The sequence below is a fragment of the Taudactylus pleione genome, unplaced genomic scaffold (genome assembly GCF_031769625.1).
Source record: "Taudactylus pleione unplaced genomic scaffold, aTauple2 ptg000918l, whole genome shotgun sequence".
In the NCBI taxonomy this organism is placed as follows: Eukaryota; Metazoa; Chordata; class Amphibia; order Anura; family Myobatrachidae; genus Taudactylus; species Taudactylus pleione.
This window is the reverse complement of record NW_028285319.1, coordinates 17,816-43,561: the sequence shown is the minus strand read 5'-3', so window position 1 is coordinate 43,561 and position 25,746 is coordinate 17,816. Positions and strand designations below refer to the sequence as shown.

At 43.4% G+C, this 25,746-nt stretch overlaps 1 protein-coding gene across 1 annotated transcript; it reads left to right on the top strand.

Annotated features, from left to right (window-relative positions):
• Window positions 1-10,708: 10,708 nt before the first annotated feature.
• Window positions 10,709-24,954, top strand: LOC148473396 (APOBEC1 complementation factor; the record flags this gene model as incomplete). Its single annotated transcript, XM_088459637.1, has 5 exons — window positions 10,709-10,807; window positions 20,110-20,244; window positions 22,425-22,555; window positions 22,968-23,206; window positions 24,790-24,954. Coding segments are annotated over exons 1-5 (769 nt in total), but the record flags the coding sequence as incomplete, so codon positions are not given.
• Window positions 24,955-25,746: the final 792 nt, after the last annotated feature.

Sequence of the window (25,746 nt, the reverse complement as noted above, 5' to 3'; positions counted from 1 at the left end):
CATTACTTACCTGCGTAAATATCGGTAACATTGACACACATTGAGCAGCCATCTTGCCCTTGCGGGAGGTCTGACCAGTCACATACACTGCAGCTCTCCTCGCATGCTGAGAGCTCTCATGCAGTGAATGCAAATTTATGTATGCCCATGAAACGGTATTCAAACGGTCAGTCATGCCTTCGTTTTTCTGACGCCCCCCGTTACCACCCTCAAACACTCCCCTCTCCCCAAACCCCCCCTGTCAGTCACTTGAAAGTGTATCCTCTGTGCAAACGTAATCACAAAGCAATCGTGGCACGTGCACACTGCGACTTATATGCATGTGCACTGGCAAACAATCACTCAATCTGCATAAATATCGCCATTGCGACTGTCTCATAGTAAGGCCTCAGTTTAATGGATAGGGTCCTAGAATGGACAGGGCTAAGTAATCTGCCTATTATGCTAAAAAATAGTAAAATTAAAAAGTTGCAACAATACAATTTAGAAACATTTAATTAACTAAGAAGACATCCTAATGCCCTTTTTTTTTTTGACCCATCTAAATCAAAAAAATATATTTATTTCTTTCCATTTTGTGTCTGTTAGATGTTGTGTGTGGGTGTGTTGATTTTTTTATAGGGATTTTCACATTTCTATTACAAGAGAATAAAATAAGAAAAAAAATATTTATTTCCCATATGGTACAGTATATGGCCACTGTGTATGTACCGAAAATGTGGTTTTATCAGTACAGACTGGCCTTCTCACCTCGATGACCCATAGCGGTCACACTGCCCGCAGTGCCAGTACTTCTGTACTGATCAGTACTAACTTGACCATGATGCACTGGGGTTTTTATCTATATACTTTGTATATATACATTGTATCTTTTTTTAACTAAGCAGAATTGTTGCATACTAACAAACTAAGGGCCTGATTCAGACCCACTCGCGAGCGCCTGTCCGCTCGCAAGTGGGTCGATGTTATGGACTGAGCATGCGCACAACGGAGGGAGCTCCGTCGTGCGCATGCGCCAGACGCGACGAGCGAAGGAAAGTCCTTCGCTCGTTGTGTCCGATCAAAGGGGGCGTGCTGTCAATGTTGATTGACAGCACGCCCCCTTTGGTGGGCGTGCCGGGGGCGTGCCTCCCTGACGGGGGCGTTCCCACGGGAACGCCTCCCGTCAGAAGCCGGCCCACTGACATCACTAGTGATGTCAGTGGGAGTGATTTTGGCTCTGATAGAGCCAAAATCACTCCGGAGCTTGCGGTTGAAAACCTCAACCGCAGGCTCTGGCTCGCAAATTCGATGATCGCGATGGTCTCGACCATCGCGACCATCACAATGCACGCTCGTATAGCCTGTGGGTGGTGACCCACAGCTATACGAGCGTCCAGGAGGACGCTCCCTGAAAATGGAGCCCGGCCCTCATTCAGAGCGTGCGCTCTGCTCAGAGCGTACGGCTCTGAATGAGGGCCTAAGACAGCAATAATATTTATTTGTTTTGGCTCTACCTTAACACTACCTACTTCACCGCTTTCAGAGCAAGGCCCTGTTAGATAATGCAGGCCAGATAGCACATCGAGTTTGGCAGATCAAAGTATTTGAGGAAGAGATGAGGAAACAAACAATGAAAATATTGTTTAATAGAAGCGCATTCGTCAGATCCACTTTTGTCACAACAGCTAAACCTTCAAGCATGACCCGATAAAGCACATGAATGTAAAAATGAATGTAAATTAATTGTATTATTATTATTACAGTATTATTATTCTTACAGTATACTTAATATCCATAGCACAAATTAATTGCTTGTTTTTATTTTTAAATGGTCTACTCCACAGGGGAATTATCAACAAGATTTCCCCAAGAAATTAGACTGCTTTGTAATATTTAGTGTTCTTTGGATGCGGGCTAGACAAAAACTCTCATTACCATATGGACTTGTGCTTGTGTCAATACACTGAAACAACACTACATTGACCTATGCAGGATAAACATAATTTGGTTATCTTTGAAACCGTAGCTAGGTTCCTTCAAAGGATAATGTTACCAAATACACAAGTCCAAATCTCAAGTAGCTATGTGACGTATTCGGACACTCTGCACTTGGATATATATGAATACCATGTATTATAAAGTAAAAAAAAAACTGACACAGATGCAATAAAAGGTGATTAAAAAAATGTTAAAGTAATAGAATCCTTCTTGACTACTGAGATACTTTAAATATTTCCAATCTCACGGTGCACCTCCATTACATACAGGTTTTGTAGAATTTGAAAAAGTTTATAGCCTTATCAAATAAGTTTCTACTTTTGTTATCCCTTCTGAAAACCAGGTCACCTCATGATTGCCCACTGTATTATCAGCTATTGCAAGTTTTTGCTATTTTACATATTATAAATACATTATAATAGTATTAAAATGAGGGGCATTTTCAAATGTACCTGGATACATTATAGAATAATGTCCAGTTATCTCTAAATATATAAATGAGAATTTTCAGTTCTATGATCCAACTGAAACAATGACAACAGAATTTTCAGAGCTAGTTTGATAGAATATCCACATACTTTCATTTCAGTTTCAACTTGATAAAAGAACAACAAAGTTTCAGTTCTAGCGGATTAAATTCTTAAGAATAAAAGATCATAGAAATGTACGGTAATTTATTTTGTACAATTTCTTTTGGTTAGGCGCCAGCAGTTGATACATTAAGTGATGCATATTACTGTAGGTATCACTAACACCAACAGAACATTTTTTAATAAAAAATAATTTTCATTTCTAGTATTATTTTCCGTTCCAGTTGGATAAAAGACCAGACAATTTTCAGCAGTAGCTGAATAAAACCCAGACAATTGTCAGTGCTGGCAAGGCAAAAGAACAAGGAAGTTTCAGTTCTAGCTGGATAACATTTCATAAAATTCCCAGTTCTAATTGAATAAATGACCAGATAAAATTCAGGGGGTCATTCAGACCCGCTCGCGAGCGCAGGACGCTCGCAAGCGGGTCGATGGTGCCGAATTGCGCATGCGCACGACGGAGGGAGCTCCGTCGTGCGCATGCGCGAGACCCGAATAACGATGGCCAAGCCGTCGTTATGGGTCTCGCACCAATGGGGGCGTGCTGTCGATGGTGAGTGACAGCACGCCCCCTTTGGTGGGCGTGCCGGGGGCATGGCTGCCAGACGGAGGTGTTCCCATGGGAACGCCTACCGTCTGAGTCCGGCCCCACTGACATCACTAGTGATATCAGTGGGAGTGATTTTGGCTCTGATAGAGACCCTACCGCAGGGTCTCATCGCAAGCCCGATGGTCGCGATGGTCTTGACCATCGCGACCATCATCATGGACGCTCGCTATAGCTGTGGGTGGTAACCTACAGCTATGCGAGCGTCCATGAGGCCGCTCCATTTTCATGTAGGAGGGCCCTGATTCAGATCGAGCGCTCTGGTCAGAGCGTCCGGCTCTGAATCAGGCCCTCACTTCCAACTGGTTAAAAGATGAAAGAATTTGAAATTCCAGATTGATAAAAGTCTAGAGAATTCACAGTTCTAGTTTCATAAATGACCAGAGATTTCTAAGTTCTAGGTTATTAAATTACCATAGTATTTTCAGTTCTAGTTTGATAAAGGACTGGAGAATTTTCAGTTCTAGCTAAATAGATGACCATTTCAGTTCTAGTTTGATTAATGCCTATAGAATTTTCAGTACTAGCTAGATAAATGACGAGATAATTTTCAGTTCCAACTTGATAAAAGATGAGAGAATTTCAAATTCCAGCTGGATAAAAATAACCGGAATATTTTCAGTTCTTAGCAGAAAAAGTGACCAAAGAATTTTCAGTTCCAACTGGATAAAGGATGAGAGAATTGTAAATTCCAGCTGGATAAAAGTCCATATAATTTTAAATTCTAACCATATAAATGACTAGAAGTATTGAAGTTCTGGTTGATAAATGATCAGATACTTTTTAGTTTCAATGGATAAATAAACATATCATTTTCAGTTTTAGCTGGATAAAAGACAAGAGAATTTCAAATTTCATCTGGATAAAATAGCCAGAATATTTTCTGGCTATGCGGTTAAAGTGACCAGAGAATTTTCAGTTCTTGCTGGATAAAATACCTGAGAATTTTCAGTCCTTCTTGGATACATTTTCAGTTCTCACTGGATAATTCAGTATTATAGATAAAAAAATAGATGCGTGATCCACCAAATAATTAAAGCTGATACATGTTTCTATTTAAAAATTAAGTACAATAATCAACCACATGTAAATCACACAACTATAATGACAATATTAAAAAAGAAAACAAATGGTACAAACATATCCATGTTAATAAAATATATGTGGACTGTTAGATAACATATATTTTATTAACATGGATATGTTTGTACCATTTTTTCTTTTTTATAGTTGTGTTATTTATATCCGATTGATTACTGTACTTAATTTTTAAATAATATTTAGAATAAAGCATATATCAGCTTTAATCATTTGGTGGATCACGCAGCTCTTTTTTATCTATGAAGAAACATATACATTCTTCTATTTTTAGCAGCAGCGGCCCACCGTATATAGGTTGCAAAGTGAGCACCAAAGTTTGCATTTTTATTCTTTCTAATCCAGAATTATTCTGCATTCTGAAGTCTTTAAAATAGTCTCAGTTACCAGAGTTGCATTTTTACAATTTAACATCTATACACTAATACTGAAACAGTATACTAGCCCTGTATATCACATAGTCAAAAACAAATAAGGAGCAAGGTAAATCTCATGTAGACCATTTGCTATTATCCAACAGCTATTCAGTAGCTATTGCTTTATGTTACTAAATGTGTCAAGGTGTTTTCAATATAATTTTTTTTTATTACATTTAAGTATAAATAGAATTGTTTTCCTATTTTGCAGAACAAAATGCATAAGAAATATATTAATCTGGCGATGTCAGTCTTGTAATTGCTTTCTATAGAGAGTATATTTTCAGACATGGTCATTATGGGCCTGGTTCAGAGCCGGACGCTAATGCGATCGCAGCTGCATTTTTGTACGCAACACAGCTGCGAAAATAAGCTAATGGTAGCAAAGATCACCCCTGCATAAAGACGCCCACTGCTGCCTTCTTACCTGCGTAAATATCGGTAACATTGATGCACATCGAGCAGCTATCTTTCCCTTGCAGCAGGTCTGACCAGCCGCAGACTCGGCAGCTCTCCTCGCACACAGAGGGCTCTCTTGCTGCGTATGCAATCGCAGTGGCTAATTTATGCACGCCCATAAAGCGGAGTTCAAACGTACAGACACGCCTGCGTTTTTCTGACCACCCTCCTGTTACCTCCCCCAAACGCTGACAACTCGTCACTCACTGTGCGTTGTATTCCTGTGTGTGTCCGTAATTGCAATGTGATCGCAGCACATGCTCAATGACAATCACTCGATCTGCGTACATAATCACTATTGCGTTCATCTCTGAATCAGGCCCTATATTTGCTCATATAGAGTATTAGCCGGCAGCTTCACATGCCCAACGTGGCCGCCTATGTCCACCTAGTAATAGTAACAGGGTTGGCACTACCAATAGTTGAACAAAGACGGCCATATCTGGCATGTGAAGCTGGTGGCTGCTGTGCTATGATGTCACAGCCTGATGCCACATACTGCTCCGTGTATGTACCACAAAAGGATATAAGTGGGATGGGGCAGTGCCTATGGAGGTGGCACCCGAGAGAAAATGGTTGGTTGACACAAAATAGTGTCTAGCTGGGCGATGCCTTAGTCACTCAGGGGACACTCCAGCTCTGTATAGTAACTATTCTAGTTACAGCTATAAAAAATGCAGAACTCAGTTGAAAAAAAAAATACCAGACAGAACGGCTGTTGCTGCTAAAGGTCATTTTGAAGTGCAAATGTTTGCTACACAATGGAAACCCATCTTTGTATGAAACGTGCACCATGAGTCATTAGTGGATTGACTAAGCAAGATGACGTCATTTGCAGACGTATAGGATTGTGGGAGGAGTTGGGCGGAGTAAAGGGTTCCTTGCTACGTATGGACTAGGTGCACTGGTGTGGCTCAGCTAATTATGTGGAGCAGTGAAGGAGCAATATGTCCTTTAACTTCAACAAGATCATTATAATGTTTTTCTATGTGGTGGGTCACACAATTACAGTATTTGTACACTACAAAGGGACTTGATTTTTTTTGTCTTCTCAGAGCTGAATGTTTTAACGTGACCCACTTTGTACCTGTGTGATGAAGCCTGTATCCAGGCGCACTCTGGGAAATGGAATATATAACGCTTCACACACACAAACTTGCCATATGACAGGCCTCGTTCCCTCACTCTAATGATTAATATAACCCATAAATGAGGTTAAACCTATCTGTACTCTAATATATAGAAAAATTGATTTTCTTGATAGACTTTGGACATTGATTTAGACCTATTTACATCTATGCAGTGTTTCCATTTCTTTATGTTTTTCCTGTACCTACCGGATATTTCTCTGCCTCTCTGTAGACCTATATGCACTTATATGTAGATGTCTCCTGAGATCAAAGGATCGGTGTGCACAGAGGCGTATCTATAATGGGTGCACACCCTGCACCCATATAGTGTTATACTTACCTGTCCGTAGTCTTCAGAGTCTTGCTCTGCAGTGTCGGGCCCAAATCATTGGAAAAATGGCGGTGGTCATTTGCCCGTTACTTGCTCATTCGTAGTGCTGATGTCCCCAGGAATGAGGCGAGAGCTTAGTTTTCCTGGAGACCCGCGAATGTGAAGTAGATTCTGGTACCAAGCCAGAATCTACTGTGCAGCCAGAGAGGAGGGGGCCCGCACTGAGGGTCTGATTCAGCAGCGTATGCAATGGCGATATAGAATGCAGTCGAGCAATTATTTGCCATTGCGTATGCATGCAAGCCACACTGCTCGTGTGCAGCAATCGCATTGTGATTATGGATGCACAAAGGAATCTATCGCAAAGTGAGTGACAGGCTGTCAGCGTTTGAGGGTGGTGACAGGGAAGTGGTCAGAAAAACGCAGGCGTGCCTGTCCGCTTGAAATCCATCTCATGGATGTCAGAGGCGTCACTAGGGTTGGTGTCACCTGGTGTGGTAGCTCATGGTGTCACCCCCCCCCTCTCACTTTCCATAGATGTTATATTACTGTGACCGTGGTATCCAGGGGTGACACAGATGGGCTGGATACAAGGGTCACAGTAATCTAACATCTATGGAAGGTGAGATATCGAGTGGTTTCCAGAATCTAAAACTTGAGGACTCCCTTGGTTGTTCATGCTGATACATAAGTGGTGTATTCCACTTAATAAAGGCACACCCCTATTCACACAGAGGGTGACCACATCTGGTGAAGGTTACCGATATGTAATAATATTGCACTAGGAGGCGCTCCTTATCCACCTTTTGTTTTGTAATATATATATATATATATTTATATATATATATACACAGCTACAAAAGACGGTGCACTCCACAAAAATTGATTTATTCAAATATGCACGTTGGACACCAACGTTTCGGGACCACCAAGTGTTACCTTGACAAAGGGACATTGTGGTCCCGAAATGTTGGTGTCTAACGTGCATATTTGAATACATCAATTTTTGTGGAAGCCTATGAGTGCCGCCGTCTTTGTAGCTGCTTGTGGACTGTATTTACGTGGAGGGCACCAGAGCTGCTGAATGCTGCTCAGAGTGAGTGCCGATCCAAACAGGCTACACAATGCCCACAGTAGTGCCCCTTATACAATTATGACTGTAGTAGTGCCCCTTATGCAATGCCCACTGTAATATTGCCCCTTATACACAATGCCCACAGTAGTGCTCCTTATACAATGACTGTAGTAGTTCCCCTTATACAATGATGACTGTAGTAGTGCCCCTTATGCAATGCCCCCAGTAGTAGTGCCCATTATGCAGTTCCCCTTGTAGTAGTGCCCTTTTATGCAATACCCCCTCTAGTTGTGCCCAATATGCAATGCCCCTGAATTAGAGCCCATTATGCTGTAGCCCCAGTAGTGCCCCTTACAGTACCCCCAGTAGCACCCATTATACTGTACCACCAGTAGCTCCCCTTATGCAGTGCACCCAGTAAAGTCCCTTATGCAGTGCCCCCAGTAATGCCCCTTATGCAGTGGCCCCAAAAATGCCCCTTATGCAGTGGCCCAAAAAATGCCCCTTATTCAGTGGCCCCAGTAATGCCCCTTATTCAGTGGTCCCAGCAATGCCCCTTATTCAGTGACCCCAGTAATGCCCCTTATTCAGTGGTCCCAGTAATGCCCCTTATTCAGTGACCCCAGTAATGTCCCTTATTCTGTGGCCCCAGTAATGCCCCTTATTCTGTGGCCCCAGTAATACCTCTTATTCAGTGGCCCCAGTAATGCCCCTTATGCTGTGCCCCCTTCCCTGTGCACTGTCCACTACTTACCCTCTCTTCTTGACCTGGCCTGCACTCGAGGCCTGTCACTTGCTAAATAAATGGTCCTCTCTCTGGCAGCGCTCACAGTCGTAGTCCCTCCGGCTCCTTCTTCTTCTCCCGCAGACTCCCAGAAGCACAAGCGGAGCCAGCGTGCAGCGCGCGATGACGTCATCGCGGCCGGCGTCCAACACCACACACAAGCACAGAGATTCTCTGTGCCTGTGTGTGTCTCTGGATGCCGGCGCGATGACAGAATTAGCTGAGCGCTGAAGGCGGCGGCGTGAAGGACCAGCGGCATCCAGCTCATGGAGTCGGCGGGGACCAAGTGCGGTGGAGATGTATCTGAGAAGGGTGCGGCCCGCGGGTGTGAGTGCTGCTCTTCTTGGTGTCACCCCTTTGAAGGGTGACACTCGGTGCGGGCCGCACCCCCCGCACCTACCTAGTGACGCCACTGTGGATGTGCATAAATTATTAGCCACTGCGATTGCATATGCAGCTGGAGTACCCACTGCGTGCAACGAGGCTTGCAGTTTCTGCGGCTGGTCAGACCTGCTGTAAATGCTTTGTGAGTGGTCAATGTGCTTCAATGGTACCGATGTTTAAGCAGCTGTGCAAGGTTGGACGGATGTGAGAAAGCAGCAGTGGACGTCTTTATGCTGGCAGAGATGTGGCAGACATTAGCATATTTTCGCAACTGCATTACATGCGAATTCGCAGTTGCAATCGCAATTGTGATCTGTACTGAACGAGGCCTTGAGTATGTACACGGGTCCTCTCTTCTATTAAAATGTCCTTTGGCTTTTTCCTGATGGTACTCAATGATACTGAGTACTGGCACCTTTTTTCTTTCTGGAAACAGGAAGTTCTTCTGTAGTCATTGTTTGTGTGTTCTTCTAACACTCGTTCTTGGAACTTGTATCACCAGACTAGTTCATTCCAGCCACTTAATACACTAGGGAGACACTTATATGGCCACAGAACTTTTAGCAGTCTCATTAAGTATAGTTAAATTTCATTTTAAAGTAGTATCGGTACCTTTTTCCATAGAAAACAAACATTGGGCGTACACTATTATGTGTGCTGGGTGATCCATCCAGATGCTCCTGTAGAAAATGAGACCAATTTGCTCTGTGCATTGAGTGCAAGTCATAAATGACCTCCACTGTGAGTTAGCAATGTATGCAATATAAAGACATTTAGAGTTAGGATCAAACCCAGCTAATGGAAGCAAATATGCACCGGGACAAACCATATTGCAGGACAAGGGGTGCACATGCAATTTTTATTTTGCATACAGAGAAAATACTTATATGCTGTTCCATATAGCACACAAATACTTAACAGCTTTATTGTATAATGAAAGTTGTACTAGGACACATCCCGCTGCCAGCTCTAAAGCAATCTGCACATTTTGAAGTTGGTCCCTTTGCAGGATAACGTGGTTTTGCCAAGGTGCAAGATTGAACCTTCTGGCTGAATTTTCTCTCAACTTTAAATGAGGCCCTAAATCAATAATCTGAGAAATATCTACAACATCTTTCTGCTCCATAAACTTGTTTAGCAGCTTTATGCATTGTAGTAGTGTAATGTAAAACATGTCTTTCTCTTTGTGCAATGATTCACTATAAAGTCATATATCATCTTCATTATGCTCTTATTCCACTTTCAGACCTAAATTCCCAGTTTCAACCCGGCTCGGACCAGGGACACAGAGCCCATTCTGAAGCAGGGCTAATCTTTTCATACTTACGGGGACGATCCGGGTAATTACTGGGTCGTCACCCTTCATACCAGACCTGTGTCTTTCAGCTTTTCCAAACACCACTGTCCCCAGCCAATCAGTTTGTTTTATGCGTGAGTCCCGGAAAAAACCCTGCTAGCGAGCAGGGTAGCAGACCTAGGACTTTCAACCCGGGTTGCACCTTCCAGACTTACACCAGACCCGAGTTGATGCACGTTCACACGCTAAGACCCGGGTTTTAGGCTTAAGTCTGAAAGGGGTATAAGTCATATCATTTGTATATCAGCAGCACAAGACTATCAATTGATGTGTTATACACCATATGTAACTACAGTATTATACAACTAAAATATAGGGCTATCATTTCAAGCACTCAACAATTAATTTCTGTATTCTTTGTAACATATAATAATTGAAACTCGAATGATATATTTAACCTTTTTACTTCTAGAAATATTAATTCATTTAATTTATCTTAAATTTGATTGCAGTGAGCACACCTAATTAACCTGATTTTTTGCTGATAATCATTCACAATGGAATCAAATCAAAAATCCGGGGATGGACTGGCCACCACTCAGAAAGAAGTCGCACTGCGTGCACTGATTCAGCGCACAGGATATAGTTTGACACAGGTAGGCAACCACTGAAAGCTGTAGATATGGAAGGTTTGATCTGTCATTTTATCAGTAGAATTATATCAGGTATCATACTGTGAAGTATTAATGCAGTTCCAAGTTACTGATATGTATATCCACAAATACTCTGCTCAAACAACATTGTATACTTATAATAGCTAAATCTGCACTGAGAGCCTGAGTCAGAGATAGGAGCAAATAAAAAAAGAGCAACATAGGAGCAATTTGCTCCTGGAACAAACCATGTTGCAATGCAAGGGGTGCAAATGCATTTCATTTTTTACATGCAGGGAAAACACTGGCTGCTTTTGAATGTAGTGAACAAATACTTTTGTACACTAAAATTTAGAATTTTGCTCGGACACATCCCTACCAAATCTAAATCTGCCCCATCTGCGGTGCAGCATGGTTGTGCCGAATTGCTATTTTTATATTTGCTCCTAACTCTGAATCAGGCCCTTTGTACCATCCAGATAAAGTTAAGCTGGTATACCTATCCAAACTGTATAGAGAGGCATTATCAGGAGAGAAGAGCAAAGTTGCTTACAAACGGTACAATATCTATGAATGATAACGATATCGTTCAACGATATATCGTTTGTTTTTATGCAGTGAATGACCAATGATGTGCATTCCCGCATGAATGATAACGATATTTAGGATCGTCCGTACATGCAGGCCAACTTGCACGATATTGTTAACTTTGCCTGTTCAGAGATGTGGCAGGATGACTTCACTGAAAGATATCTTTCAAGTCGTTGGTGGCAGAGATCGTACCGTGTGTATGCAGCTTTAGAAGTGAGAGGTGCTCTTGTGAAATGAATATAGTTATAACTTAAATGAGTGGGATTATTGTTAAATATATACAGACTGATGTAAAAAGTAGCTGTTGTTGCAGTAATTATCAATGGGGCTTAAAAGACTGTAGGGGAGATGTATCACATGTTTTAGAGAGATAAAGTGGAAAAGTTTCCCATAGCAACTAATCAGCTTGTAAATGTCATTTATCTAGCACGGTCTATAAAATGACAGTTAGAAGCTGATAGGCAACTTCTCACTCAAACTTCTCACTCATATGTTTGATACATCTCCCCCTGTGTCTCTAGTTCTGATTATTGATACATGTCTAATCCAAATACAACTGTAGCTCTACTTTTATATCTAATGGCAATGATTGCCTGTCCATGTTTTACATTGGAAGGGTTTTTTGTGGGCACTTGGGTCCTGTAAGGAATAGCATACCCTCTACTAAATATGACAAATATGCTTTCTATATCTGTGGCCTTTGTAAAACTATAAACATATCATTATTAAACAATAGTGTCATCACATAAAAAATACAATTTATTTATTTAATGTATGTGGGTTGTTATCTTATAGATGATGTACACGTGACCATAATATATTGGATAATATCCCACTCAAAATAGACAATATATATATTAAAAATCAAAGAGATGTTTTTGACCATATAGAGCAAGGGTCTACAGATCAGTGGGGGTAGCAAATGCTAGGGACTATTTGAGAAATAGGTCCCTAAGAGCAGGGGTGTATCTAGGGATCCGAGCGCCCCTGGCAAGGTAATGGACTGGCACCCCCCTCCCCCCATAATTTCAGGAAGTGCCCCCAGTAGTAGTCCCCCTATGCAGTGCCCCCAGTAGTATTCCACCCTATGCAATGCCCCCAGTAGTAGTCCCCCTTATGCATTGCCCCCAAATAGTAGTCCCCCCTATACAGTGTCCTCAGTAGTAGTCCCCCCTATACAGTGCCCCCAGTAGCGCCCCCCCCATAATGTGCCCCCAGTAGTGGCCCCCCCTATACAGTGCCCCCAGTAGCGGCCATCCCCCCATAACGTGCCCCCAGTAGCAGCCCCCCCTATACAGTGCTGTCAGTAGTGGCCACCCCCCCATGAAGTGCCCCCAGTAGTGGCCACCCCCTATACAGTGCCCCCTAGTAGCCACACTCCCCCCTGTGCTGTGGCAGAAAAAAAACACACACACAGAAAAAAAAAGCAACTTACCTGATCCCCGCTCCTGCCGATGACCGCCACTGTCCACTCCTCGGGGCCCGCTCTCACACTTTGCACTATGGGATGGGAGAGACGTCATAACATCTCTCCCATCACCCGCTGTGGGAGAAGCCGGAAGGCAGAGCTCATGAGTGAGCTCCTGCCGGCTTCATCCATGGACGACACAGCAGCCAATGACTCTCATTGGCTGGTTGCTATAACAAACAGACAGCCACCGCTGGCGGCTGTGTGTTTGTTACTGTGTAGGGCAGATTGCTCTCCCTGTGGTCTGCCGTACACTTGTGGGGCAAGGGGACTAGCGGGGGTAGTCCACCCATTGGCTGCTGGTGGCACTGCCGGATGGCGCCCCCCCTTTTGGCCGGCGCCCCTGTCAAGTGCCATCCTGGACAATGGGAAGATACGCCCCTGCCTAAGAGTAGTAACCATCCCACATTCTGTGATAGGCTGTGCCAAGTATTGGTTAATACAAATAATGGTTTTGTTTTAATATCTATCCACATCATGAATAACATTAGCATAGAATTTTTCTTTGCTCCCTATGGACCTGATTCAAAGGTGGAGGCTGCTGCATCTGCTCTTGCATCTGATGCTGGAGTGGCGTCTGGGATATTATGCAAATGTTAGCATCAGCCTTCCCCTGGTACAGCAGCTGCGCCTGAATGTGCCAGGACTGAGACGCCTACTTTCTGCCACTCTGCACGCTGTAACACCGCCGGTGATTATTGTCACCGTCACCCAAGCCGGCCGCCGCAGATGAGTAAAAGAGGCCAGGACATCTTCGTCAGCCGACAGAGATCCTAGCCTCTCCACTCCTCTCCAACAGCGGCGACACGCCTCCATTTTTTCCCGACCCGAAACAGCAGCAGACTGTCAATCACTGATAGCCTCCTGCCAGACTGCTTGTGACATCGCAGACCTGTCCTGCACATGCGCTACTATGTACCGGATTCAGAGGTGGACGCAAATGTCGCTGTCACTGCATCTTTGTACACAGCGGCTTAGCAAAATTATGCAAAAGCTGTAGGAGACTCCCACTGCCGGATTCTCTGATCTGCTGCCTGTGTCACAGCATCAGATCAACTGTGTCACCATCGGTCGCAGCATCAGACCTCTGAGTAACACTGGATACCAGGCAATACTACAATGCCGGGGTCAGTGAAACTATGCCCAAGGACGCAATCACTGGCTTTGGCACTCTGAGAAAACGGGGCAGGTACTCCCGTTTTCTGGAACACTCCCCGTTGCCGCCCCAAAATGCTTGCAGACGCAGCCTGTCAACCATGCTACAGCTAACAGGGTACTGTGGTCACAGACGCAGCACCATCACGAGACATGCCCACTGCATCGCATGCACAGTCACAAACACATCCATCAATGCGACCAAATGGGGACTGTCCCCAGGGCTGAATCAGCCCCTATGTCAGCAGCTACACAACACATGATGTCCTCCTGGCTAAGTGAATTCCCCCATAGCTATTTGCAGTGTACAACTGAGCACAGAGGATGTAGCCGTTTAGAGCTGAACCAACATTTTGAGGGTATTTACAGTAGCTTTCCCGTTCACACAGGACTAGTTACTTACATCACCAGGCAGGAGACATATACATAATCATAAACATGCTATCAGTAAATCTGAACAAAAATAATAACAACAATGAAGGCCGTATTAAGGTCTGTGGGGGCCCCTGGGCAACAAACATGTGGGGGCCCCTATTACATGCCCTTTATGCAGTGCACCCAGTAAGAGTGCCCCCAGGAGTGTTGCCCCTTATGCAGTGCCCCCTATGCAATGCCTCCTGTAGTTATACCCCCAGTAGTAGTGTTCCCAATAGTAATGCCCCCTGTATAAATACCCCTGTAGTTGTGCCCCCAGTAGTCATGCCCCCTGTGTGTGCCCAATAGCAATGCCCTCAGTAGTAATACCCCTGTAGTTGTGCCCCCTGTGGTAGTGGCACCAGTAGTAATGCCCCCTGTGGTAGTGACACTAATAGTAATGCCCCCTTGAGTAATATCCCCTCGAGTAATGCCCCCAGTAGTAATGCCCCCCCCAGTAATGCCCCCAGTAGTAATGCCTCCCCCCCGAGTAATGTCCCCCCCAGAAGTGGAAAAACCGCTTGCGCTAAAGAGAAAAAAATCATACTTACCTTAGGCCCTGCTCCTACTGCCTTCTGATCCGTTCGGCTGGCGCTGCTCCTCTCCTATAGTTCACTGCCTGAGCCGGAAGCTGGAGCTCACGAGTGAGCGCTAGTCTCCGGCTCTGGCTGCCACTGCGGGGAGGGAGCTAGGCGCCTGCTAGTTACAATCTCAGCGGGCGCCTGGTGTCTCCGTGCGGCACCGGGGTTAGGTGTCCGGAGGAGACGGAACTGGTTCCGTCTCCTCCGGTTCACTTTAACCCTGATGGCTGGGTGTGGGGGCCCTTCAGGTGTGGGGGCCCAGGGACGATCGCCCCTGTCGCCCCCCCTTTAATCCGGCCCTGACAACAATCATAATAATGTTAAAATATAAAGCTAAAATACACTCATAAAATAAACTTGATAATATTGAAAATGGGAAGAAAAATAGACAGCCATGGTAATATTTTATTTATAAAAAGAGGAAGGGATTACATATGATATCATGATTTTTAATAAAGAGATAACAAGCAGATACGGTAAATGGACTAAGCAGTTGGTATATATACCATAAAATCCTGTGTACCTTTGCTTTGCTATAGAGCAACAATTCAGTATGACAGTAAGTGCATTCATTCTGCAATGATTTACTGATTGTAATGCATACTACCACAAAATATGCTGGACCCAGCAACACTGGAACTACAGTACATCTTCCACCTTCTTACAACAAGACTGATGTGTAGTGAAAAACCAGGATGAATGGAGAGATAAACTAGGATCACTGCCAGCAGGAACAAAGGGTTACAAAGATTAAATGCAACATCAATGACATTATAACTGCACTACAAAAGCAATGTACAGTGTAGCACATGTTGCATATAAAGGACCTGATTCTAAAGTGCACAAAGCAGCTATTGGCAGTCGCCCATCTGCGACTTTATGCAAATGCCGTTACAATCTACTTCCCTTATGTACATCCGTGTGGCTGACAGCCTGATTGGTGCACGCTATTAAGGTTGTGACTAATGCTGGGCATACACTATACAATTATCTGTCCAATCTGGCTGGTTGGAATGAAAACGTGGTAATGTATGGGAGCAAATGACAGTCGATCATAAGGTTTTAAACACTGAAAAAAGGACAAAAAACAATTGTTCAAATTGGTTAAATTTGTGTGTTTTAATCAATTTGCCTGAATGACCATTTTTGTCTGTTTTCCAGTGTTTGTGAGCAAATGGACGATTGTCATTTGCTCCCATAGATTACCAGGTTTTCATTCCAACCAGCCGGATTGGACAGATATCTGACAGATAATTGTATAGTGTATGCCCAGTACAGGGCCGTAGCTAGGGTAGTGCGGCCGGTGCCATGGCACAGGGCACCACAGGTCAGGGGGCGCTGTTTAAATTCTGTTTATTATCATTCTTGCTTGTAGCTTCCTCTTATTTCAGCCCCAGCATCTCCTGGACTCCCCTATCTCTGCCCTGGCCCTTCCACATGAAGTCATGGCCCTTTTTGGGTGCATTATGTCCTTTTGAATGAGGGGGGCACCAATGCTCTTTCTAGCACAGGGCACCAAAAAGTCTAGTTACGGCTCTGGCCCAGCATAATTCTTTATGCTAATGCCGAAGGTATACATAAAGAGACGTCCACCGGCTCCAGCGCTAATCCGCCGCTGTGCATATTAAGAAGCACCAGTCACACCATTAAACATTGCACCAACCTTATGGAGACACAGATTATCCGTGTAAACATGGCCGTAGGTGTCAGTGCAACTGTGTCTTTTTAGCCATCCCCGTTATCTCCCAGGAGCGCCCACTGAAATCCCCAGTTTTTGCATCTACATTTGTTCTGTGCTCCCGGCACTAACCAGCATAATGCATGCGCAGTGAGTCTCGTATGCATGTGCAAACTGAAAACATCAGGTGCTTGCATGCAGCATCAACATTATGTGCATGTCTGAATCAGGCCCTGAATGTGCAAGGACTGAGAAGCCCACCTTCAGCATCCGTGCATGCTGTAATACCAAGCGATGAGTCTTTATACGCCACCATCAGTCTCACCATTGAAACTTGCAGCAGCTCTATGGCAGGTGCAGTTTCCAGATCTGACCATGGCCTCCTATACCTGCGGCTGTGTATCTCTGACCAGGGGCGCTGAGAGGGGGGAGCTGGTACAAATTGCCCGGGCTTGCTGGAGGGGCACGGCGGGGGCCCGGGTCTGGTACCGCTCCCCCCCTGGTGCTGTGTGCTGGCCTGCACTGGGAGACTGCTCGTGGCTGCTATGAAGCAGCCACAGCAGTCTCCTATGCCTGTGGGGGGAGCTATCAAGCTGATTACGCCCCCCACTGGTTATGCACCGGGCTGAGGGGGCTCAGAGCAACAACTTATTTTTTGTTTTGTTTTTCTTGAAGGGGGCGTGGCCATGCCTCCTGTGATTAGGCCACACACCCCTTTACCCAGGCCCACTGCCGCTCTCGGTGGGCTTGTCGCTGACTGCAGCTGCTTGCACTGACACGCCCGCAACACTCCCATAACAGGCTCATTTTTTGCATTTATTTTCAGTCCCTGCAAAGGAACGCTCATCACTTTTGTCATAACATTTCTGATACCATCTGTCTCGATGGCAACAGCACCTTTCAGGTTTAAGAAATGTTTCACTTTAGTACATCCCTCCCACAATAACTTATATAATATAATAGAATGTATTATGAATTACAATTTGGTGACACATGATGAAAGCTCTTTTAGGTGATTTTAGTGCAGAGCTAGGTCTACAAGTTGCACAATTTGGGTTAGAACTAAAGTTGGTCACACATTAAAATTTCAGTTATTCTCAGCCTGCTTTTTTGGTGATTCCTTAAGGTGCGTATCCACTAGCAGATAGTGGAACGACAGTACGATTACAACATTGTAATTGTACAGTCGTTCCTCTTCCCCTGCAGTGCCTACACTGAACGATATGTCATTCTGTACAGACACCCTCCCTCATCCCTGAACATGGTCAATCTATCGTTACCGGCAGATTGACCAGCATGTTCAGGCAATGATTGATGTCAGAAACGAACAGTGGGAGCTCGCATCGCTGGTCGTTTTTGACATTTTCATGCACGATTCATGCACGATTAACGAGCAATTGAATGATAACGATATCATTATTGTTCAATCGCTCATTTTAATCAGCAAGTGGATACGCGGCTTAAAACTTTGGTCATTTTGGTCCAAACTGTTCTATCTGATTGACAAAAATCACCTCATCTTTATAGCTGCCATAGAGATACGACGTGGAGTAGTTTAAATTTAGGACCCTTCACATTACATTACGAGAGGATCAATTACTTTTCTTTAGCCCCTTTATTAAAATGGCTCATTACAGAATAAAAACAATCTTTATATTTTGTATACACTGCACAATGTCAAAGTCCAGATTATCCAAATCAATCAAGCTTGTTATTTAACATTAAACAAGTTAGTTATAAAATACGGGTGTGGTATAAGAGATAGACAGTACTTAGATAGACAATGTCACTCTAGATAGACACCAGATGTTAGACAGTCAATAGTTAGACAGGGACAAAAGGTCGACAGGGTCAAAAGTTCAACATGAAAATGGTCGACAAATTTTTTTTAAATTTTTTTTTAGCCCTAATCTTCACCTTAACCCTCTCCCTCCCCTTGGTGCCTAACCCTAACCGTGGGGGTAAGTGCCTAACCCTCCAGTTAGTGCCTAACCCTAACAAAAAATAATAATAAATGCGTCGACCATTTTTGTGTCAACCATTTTCATGTCGCACTTTTGACCCTGTCGACCTTTTTACATGTCGAACTTTAGTGTCTGACTTTTGACCCTGTCTAACTATTGACTGTCTAACATTTGGTGTCTATCTAGACATTGTCTATCTAATTACTGTCTATAGTCCGGAACCCATAAAATACACAGGAGTATGAAATTCAGTTGAATCTATACATACTGTAAAGCGTAAAGGAGCAGTGCCATTGATAAAAGTTTTTGTTTTACATATGTAGTGTACAATTATATATAATAGAACTGCGGTCCTGCATTAGGAATAGGAATTATTGCTCACACGTTATTCATTAGCTATTAGGAGTAATGTATGTTATTCATTAGTTATTGGGCATTATTTCTCACACATTCACTGTTTTCCATATGCAACTGATTTACTTATGACTCATTAACCGTTCTATAACCTCTCTCGGATTTGTGGTGCCTGGATCTATTCACCCCGATTGTTTGACCTAATTTATTCTATATTTGCCTAGCGTCTTCCTGTACTTTTATACTCATTGTACAGTTGTAAATCACTTTTCTAGTAACTTACCAGAGTAATATAATGAATTACATAATGTATTATATGCTGAAAAAATACTCTGCTTTTGCATACCTATATTTATACATATTGATCGATATGTTAAGAAGTGACATAGTAAGAAAAGATCTCTATAAATACGGCATAAGACTAGCTACTGTTTTATTACAGAATCATTGCAGATTTAAAAAGATTTGTTTTTAAAATATTGCCATATTAAGTCACTGGACTTACCCCTTTTCTTTGATGTCTAGCAGTTTATTCAGGAAAGAATGTTCTATTGCTCTTGCATGCTGCCATATTTGTGAGAAAGTCTATCAAATGCTCCAATAAACTATTCTGTAGAGATGTAGTTAGGCAGCTAATCCAACTCTATAGTGAAGGATTATTACATTATTTATTTGTATTATTGGATAGTACTGTGCTGGTAATATGGACTAGATTTTTTTCCTTTTTTAACTAATATTCACTTATTACTTTAAATGTTTTGAAAAAACAATAGAATTAACCTTTTTTCATAGGTTTGCCTCACTACTGTAGACAATGAAAATATATATTATTAACAAAAAGTGTAATGGGTAATAAATTGTCAAAGTCCTAGAGATAGGTCATCTTAGCTACTAGATATACTGTACAAATCCCTTAAGTGGTGAAGTGTGGGATGTCCTCTCTGCTCTATAACATCAAATGTAAAAAAAGTAAAGAAAAAACAACAAACAACTTTTACAGCTGACACATAAGTTATGTCTATGGAATTAAACAGAGAAATGAAAACATAACCGCTTTCGTGGTAATGCATTAATTAATCCGGCATTTCTGTCTACAACAGGAGAATGGACAGAGAAGATATGGAGGTCCACCTCCTGGGTGGGACGGGCCACCGCCTGAGCGAGGATGTGAGATCTTTGTTGGCAAACTTCCCCGAGACCTTTTTGAGGATGAACTCATACCAATATGTGAAAAGGTAAATTTACAGGTCTATAATAAAAATAGATAATGGTTTAGATAATTAAATTGTGTAAAGAAAATTGTTGCTATATAGTCAATATGAAGAAATCAAACAACAATTGAATTATTGTATTATTATTATTTATTTATATGGCGCCACAAGTGTTCCGCAGCGCCTTACAAAGTACAGTGATAGGTGAGATAGGTGTTATAGCACCTACCTGCTGTAACAAATGTACAGTATGTGCACCTGCCTGCAATAATAAGTGGTATTTATAGGTTTTCACTTACAACAAAAATTGTTTTGAGCAATGGGATCATGTACAATAACAGTGTTCCAAGTTTTTCACGCCGGGTTGGCCACACGCAGTTCATAAATGCATGTTTGAAGAACAAATACAGTTATGTTGTATGATAGAGGCTGTGGTGCGTCAGCGGTGGACGCTGTTGCCGCTGTGGCTGTATCATTAAATGATTGCATCATTGTGTTAATGCCACAACCGATGTGCTGCCTACTGGGACACCCACCGGCTGTGGCGCTAATCCGCCGCTACACGTATTAAGATGCACCATCGGTCGCACCATCAGATGCACCATCGGAGATTGAACCGACCCTATGGCAGGTGCAATTTCTCCATCTGAACATGGCCGCTAGGGTTGGTGCAACTGTGTCTTTGGATGCAGCCACTGACCGTGACACACCCACGGCTGGCTAGGTACGTCCCTGCTACCACTGGAAATGCCTACCGAAATTAAAAGGATCTATGTGAAATTTTGGTCTGTGTCTTTGTACGGTAACTATCGGGACACATGCGCAGTGTGACTCAGATGCATGCGCAGACTGAAAACATCAACCGCTTGCATCTGACATCACCACTGCATCCGCCTCTGAATCAGGCCCTAAATGCTAAGACGTGTATGGAAAGGTCAGTATGAATTGTGCGGTCACCATACAATGGAAACTAAAACTTGGAAACAGATGAATCTGTTTGCTGTATCCATAAAAGCTATCTCTTTTACTTTTTGGATTCCATATAAAACAAACCAGTGTTTATTCAGGCAGGAGCACAGAGAGGGGAGGGGTAGCAGGTACTCTTTACACGGGCCCAGGCCTGTTGGAGGGGCCCAGCAGTGGCCCACGTCCTGAAGCCCCCCCCTCCTGTCACTAATGCGGTACTTGCTGTCACGCTATGTGCTGGGCTAGGGACAGAGGTTGCTGCAGCAGTAGTCAGTCCTCTCTCTCCTTACGTGACGTTCTGGGGGAGAATCACACTCACCCGCCCCCCGGACCATGGCGCCCCCCGCCCATACCGGACACTGGTACCCTCCTGTGCGGCCACTTTGCAGTCACAAATACATTATATTTTTCCTTTTTTTGTAAGGAGGGGGACTGGCCACACCTCCCTGAATCGGCCATGCCCCCTCCCAGTACCGGTGCCTGGCAGAGCTGCTGGTGGCCCTGTATTCAGGTATATCAGTCTGATTTCTGGGACAGTGGCTGAGCCAGTTTAAGGACCTAAAAATCTCGGGTTTTCCCCAGAAAGGGACGGGGCCATGTGACATCTACAGTCCCGGAGAGGAGATTTCAAAAGTCGGTAAGTATGAGTTGCAGGCCAGTACACTTTGCGGTCAAATCTCGTGATTTTTAGCAACTGCGCATACATCTGCGCCTGCAACTGAGAGCAACCTAGGGGATCCAGAGTCGTACGCATCTCAGCCAGAGCTCCACTTTTAACTTAGTGGGTGTAACTGGGTGATTGCACATAGGATAAGTGGGCGTCTTATGATTGTCTAGATGAAATTGACATCGATTCAGAAGTGAGCAGAGATCAATCTCATTCAGAAGGTACTTTTGCTACAAGGGTAGGGGGCTGTCCACACTGATAGTGGTGATAGCTACTGTACCTTCATAAGCAGCCGCATAGATGCTGCACACAATGACTACATGTGGAGATCCATATTTATTTCCAAGCACGCAAGGCGCTGCAGATGTTGACGAACTATATGCAACACTTAATCAGTCCCTATGTATCTATGCATTATATAATGTGAAGAACAACAAGTCTCATACTCCTGTGGGAAATATAAGGAACTTGCTGGTCAGTGCACCTCTATATGTTTAATAAAGGAATTCTTTGAACTTGTTTCCGATTAGTTTCTGTATCACATCCTTATTATGGAATTTTCTCTTCGCAGATAGGAAAAATCTACGAAATGAGAATGATGATGGACTTCAATGGCAATAATAGGGGATATGCATTTGTAACTTTCTTTAACAGACAGGATGCCAGGAACGCAATCAAACAGCTTAATAATTATGAAATTCGGTAAGGATAAAGGCTCTGACAGTATATGTGTTCAACCCATTATGTACATGCTATTTACTGTTCATCAATGAGGGTTTGGGAAATGTATTTAAGGTAGTAACCTGTCACTGTTGCTTTTACTGCCTACAAGATAAATGACTAAAAGTTCTGCATAGAATAGCAAATGTGAGCCAACAGGTTTAGATTATTGTATAGGTAAGTGACAGCAAAGTAAATTCAAATATAGAAACACGTTTCGTATTAGACTAGCTATGAAACCCATACTGTTTTCGAGTTAGTGACTACATACATACTGTATGGTTATTTACATGGGGACAGTGAAACCTTTTCTTCTTGCTTCATAAATGGTCAGGTTATAAGATCAAATTAGTTTTACACTAAGCAGACAAAGCAACAAACTTATTTATTGCAGAAACGGGAGACTGCTGGGCGTCTGTGCCAGCGTAGACAATTGCCGATTATTTGTTGGTGGCATCCCAAAGACGAAGAAGAGAGAAGAGATCTTAGTGGAGATGAAGAAAGTAACAGAAGGTGTTCTTGATGTGATTGTCTATCCCAGCGCCGCAGACAAATCTAAAAATCGTGGATTTGCCTTTGTAGAATATGAAAGTCACCGAGCCGCAGCCATGGCCAGGAGAAAACTACTACCAGGTGTGACATACAGACTCTTCTATGTGAATCTAATGAAATCACAACTCATTTCAGCTTTAGAATGTTTAAACTGCCTGACAGTTATGTTCCTAAATTGAAAATATGCGATGGATAATTACAATAAACAAGAAAATCTTTGGGCATAATTTTTCAACGGGTTTACTCATACCGAGGGGCACCGAGAGGGGGGGTACTAAATACCATGGCTACGGGCTTGCTGGAGGGGCCCGCCGGGGTCCGGGTCTGACGCCCCCCCTCCTCCATCAGCCGAGCAGCCCAGCGCACGCTGCTGTGTGCAGTCAGCAGCAGTCTCCTCTGCCTGTGAGAGGGAGCGATCATCCTGTTTTTTCTTGTCTTTTCTCAAGGGGGCGGCCCGGGTCAGCTCTTGTGTCCCTCATCATACCCAACGAGTGATAAAACTTGTTGCGTATGATAATGGTGCTCCAGCCAATCAGCTCCTATAGTGAGAGGGTGAAGTTGTCAGGAAACTTCCCAGAATTAACGGGTCCAACCATGGAACAAGAATACAGAAGGATCATTGCTGTCCAAGTCAATCTCATATATCGGAAACGGGTCGCAACTCATATGCTGTCTTATTGTACAGCTCTACAGAGAATGTTAGTGCTATTCAAAAGGAAATTATACGCATATAAATAATTATAAGATACCGGTCATTCTGGCATTATAATGCTGTAGAGATACAGTATACTGGATGAGAAAGAAAACAGAGTATTACATTTACATATGATGCCTTCTGCGGTTGCCATTACATCTTATATCAGATAACGTAGAAAGTGCACATCACTCACCAACATTAGGAACTAACAGAGTTCCTGTGTCCATCATACTGTAACCCCAACCACAGCTACAACTGTTATGCTGCTACATTATGCATCAGGAAAGGTTAAAATGACCTCACTAACTCATGCCCTGATCAGAGATGGACACTAATGTGATCGCAGCTGTGATTTTGCAAAGAACGCAGCTGCGATAATAGTTCCAAAGCTTACATGAGCATAAGGACACCACCGATGCCTCCTCATATGCGTACGATGTTGCTTAACTGTGTAAATATATTGTTGACATCAATGCACATAGAGCAGCCATCTTGCCCTTGCGGTAGGTCTGGCCAGCCGCAGACTTGACAGGTCTCCTGACACGCAGAGAGCTTTCATGCTGCGTAGGATATCGCAAGGGCCAATGTAACGGCAATTAAACGGTCAGACACGTCTGCGTTTTTCTGACCACCCCCGTTACTTCCCCCAAATGCTGGCAATCTCTCACATTGCGGTGGATTATTCTGTGCATCCGTAATCGCTTATACACATGCGCGATGCCAAACGATTGCTCAATCAGCTTAAAGATCACAATAGCGTCCATCTATGGATCAGGTTCTCTATGTTTAAGTGCCCAGGTAATTTGGGGAAGGAGAAGATAAATATGCGTCTGGAAATGGTATCATTTGTACAGTATAATTGACAGCACTTTATGTCTATGTACAGTATGTCACTTGTATTTTGTATTTTTAATGTCCTGGCAGTTAGCTATATATTCTTGTTTTGCTTGTCTTGTTATGTGTACAGGCCGCATTCAGTTATGGGGTCATCCGATTGCTGTGGACTGGGCAGAACCAGAGGTTGAAGTAGATGAAGATACAATGTCATCAGTTAAGATTCTATATGTAAGAAATCTTATGCTCACAACAACAGAAGAGACATTAGAGAAAGAATTCAATAACATCAAACCAGGTACACAATGCAACTTTCCATGTGGGTGAAATGTGCTAAAATAATGAATTTATAATACCATGGGGGAGATGTAATATAATAACCTTGGGGGCCTATTCATCATCACTTAATTTTCACAAAAGGAGGTGAAAATTAAAATTTTCACCTGCAATTGTAAAAATTAAGTTATTGTGCCATTCATCAAGAAGGTAAAGCAGGAGATATCACAGATATCTCCTACTTACCTTCCTCTTGTGGAATGGCCCACTGTCCCCATACACTAGTATCACAGATATCTCCTACTTACCTTCCTCTTGTGGAATGGCCCACTGTCCCCATACACTAGTATCACAGATATCTCCTACTTACCTTCCTCTTGTGGAATGGCCCACTGTCCCCATACACTAGTATCACAGATATCTCCTACTTACCTTCCTCTTGTGGAATGGCCCACTGTCCCCATACACTAGTATCACAGATATCTCTTACTTACCTTCCTCTTGTGGAATGGCCCGCTGTCCCCATACACTAGTATCACAGCTATCTCCTACTTACCTTCCTCTTGTGGAATGGCCCGCTGTCCCCATACACTAGTATCACAGATATCTTACCTTTCTCTCCCGGAAGGGCCCACTGTCACCATACACTAGTATCACAGATATCTTACCTTTCTCTCCCGGAATGGCCCACTGTCCCCATACACTAGGTATCACAGATATGTTACCTTTTTCTCTCGGAATGGCCCACTGTCCCTATACACTAGTATCACAGATATCTTACCTTTCTCTCCCGGAAAGGCCGGCTGTCCCCATA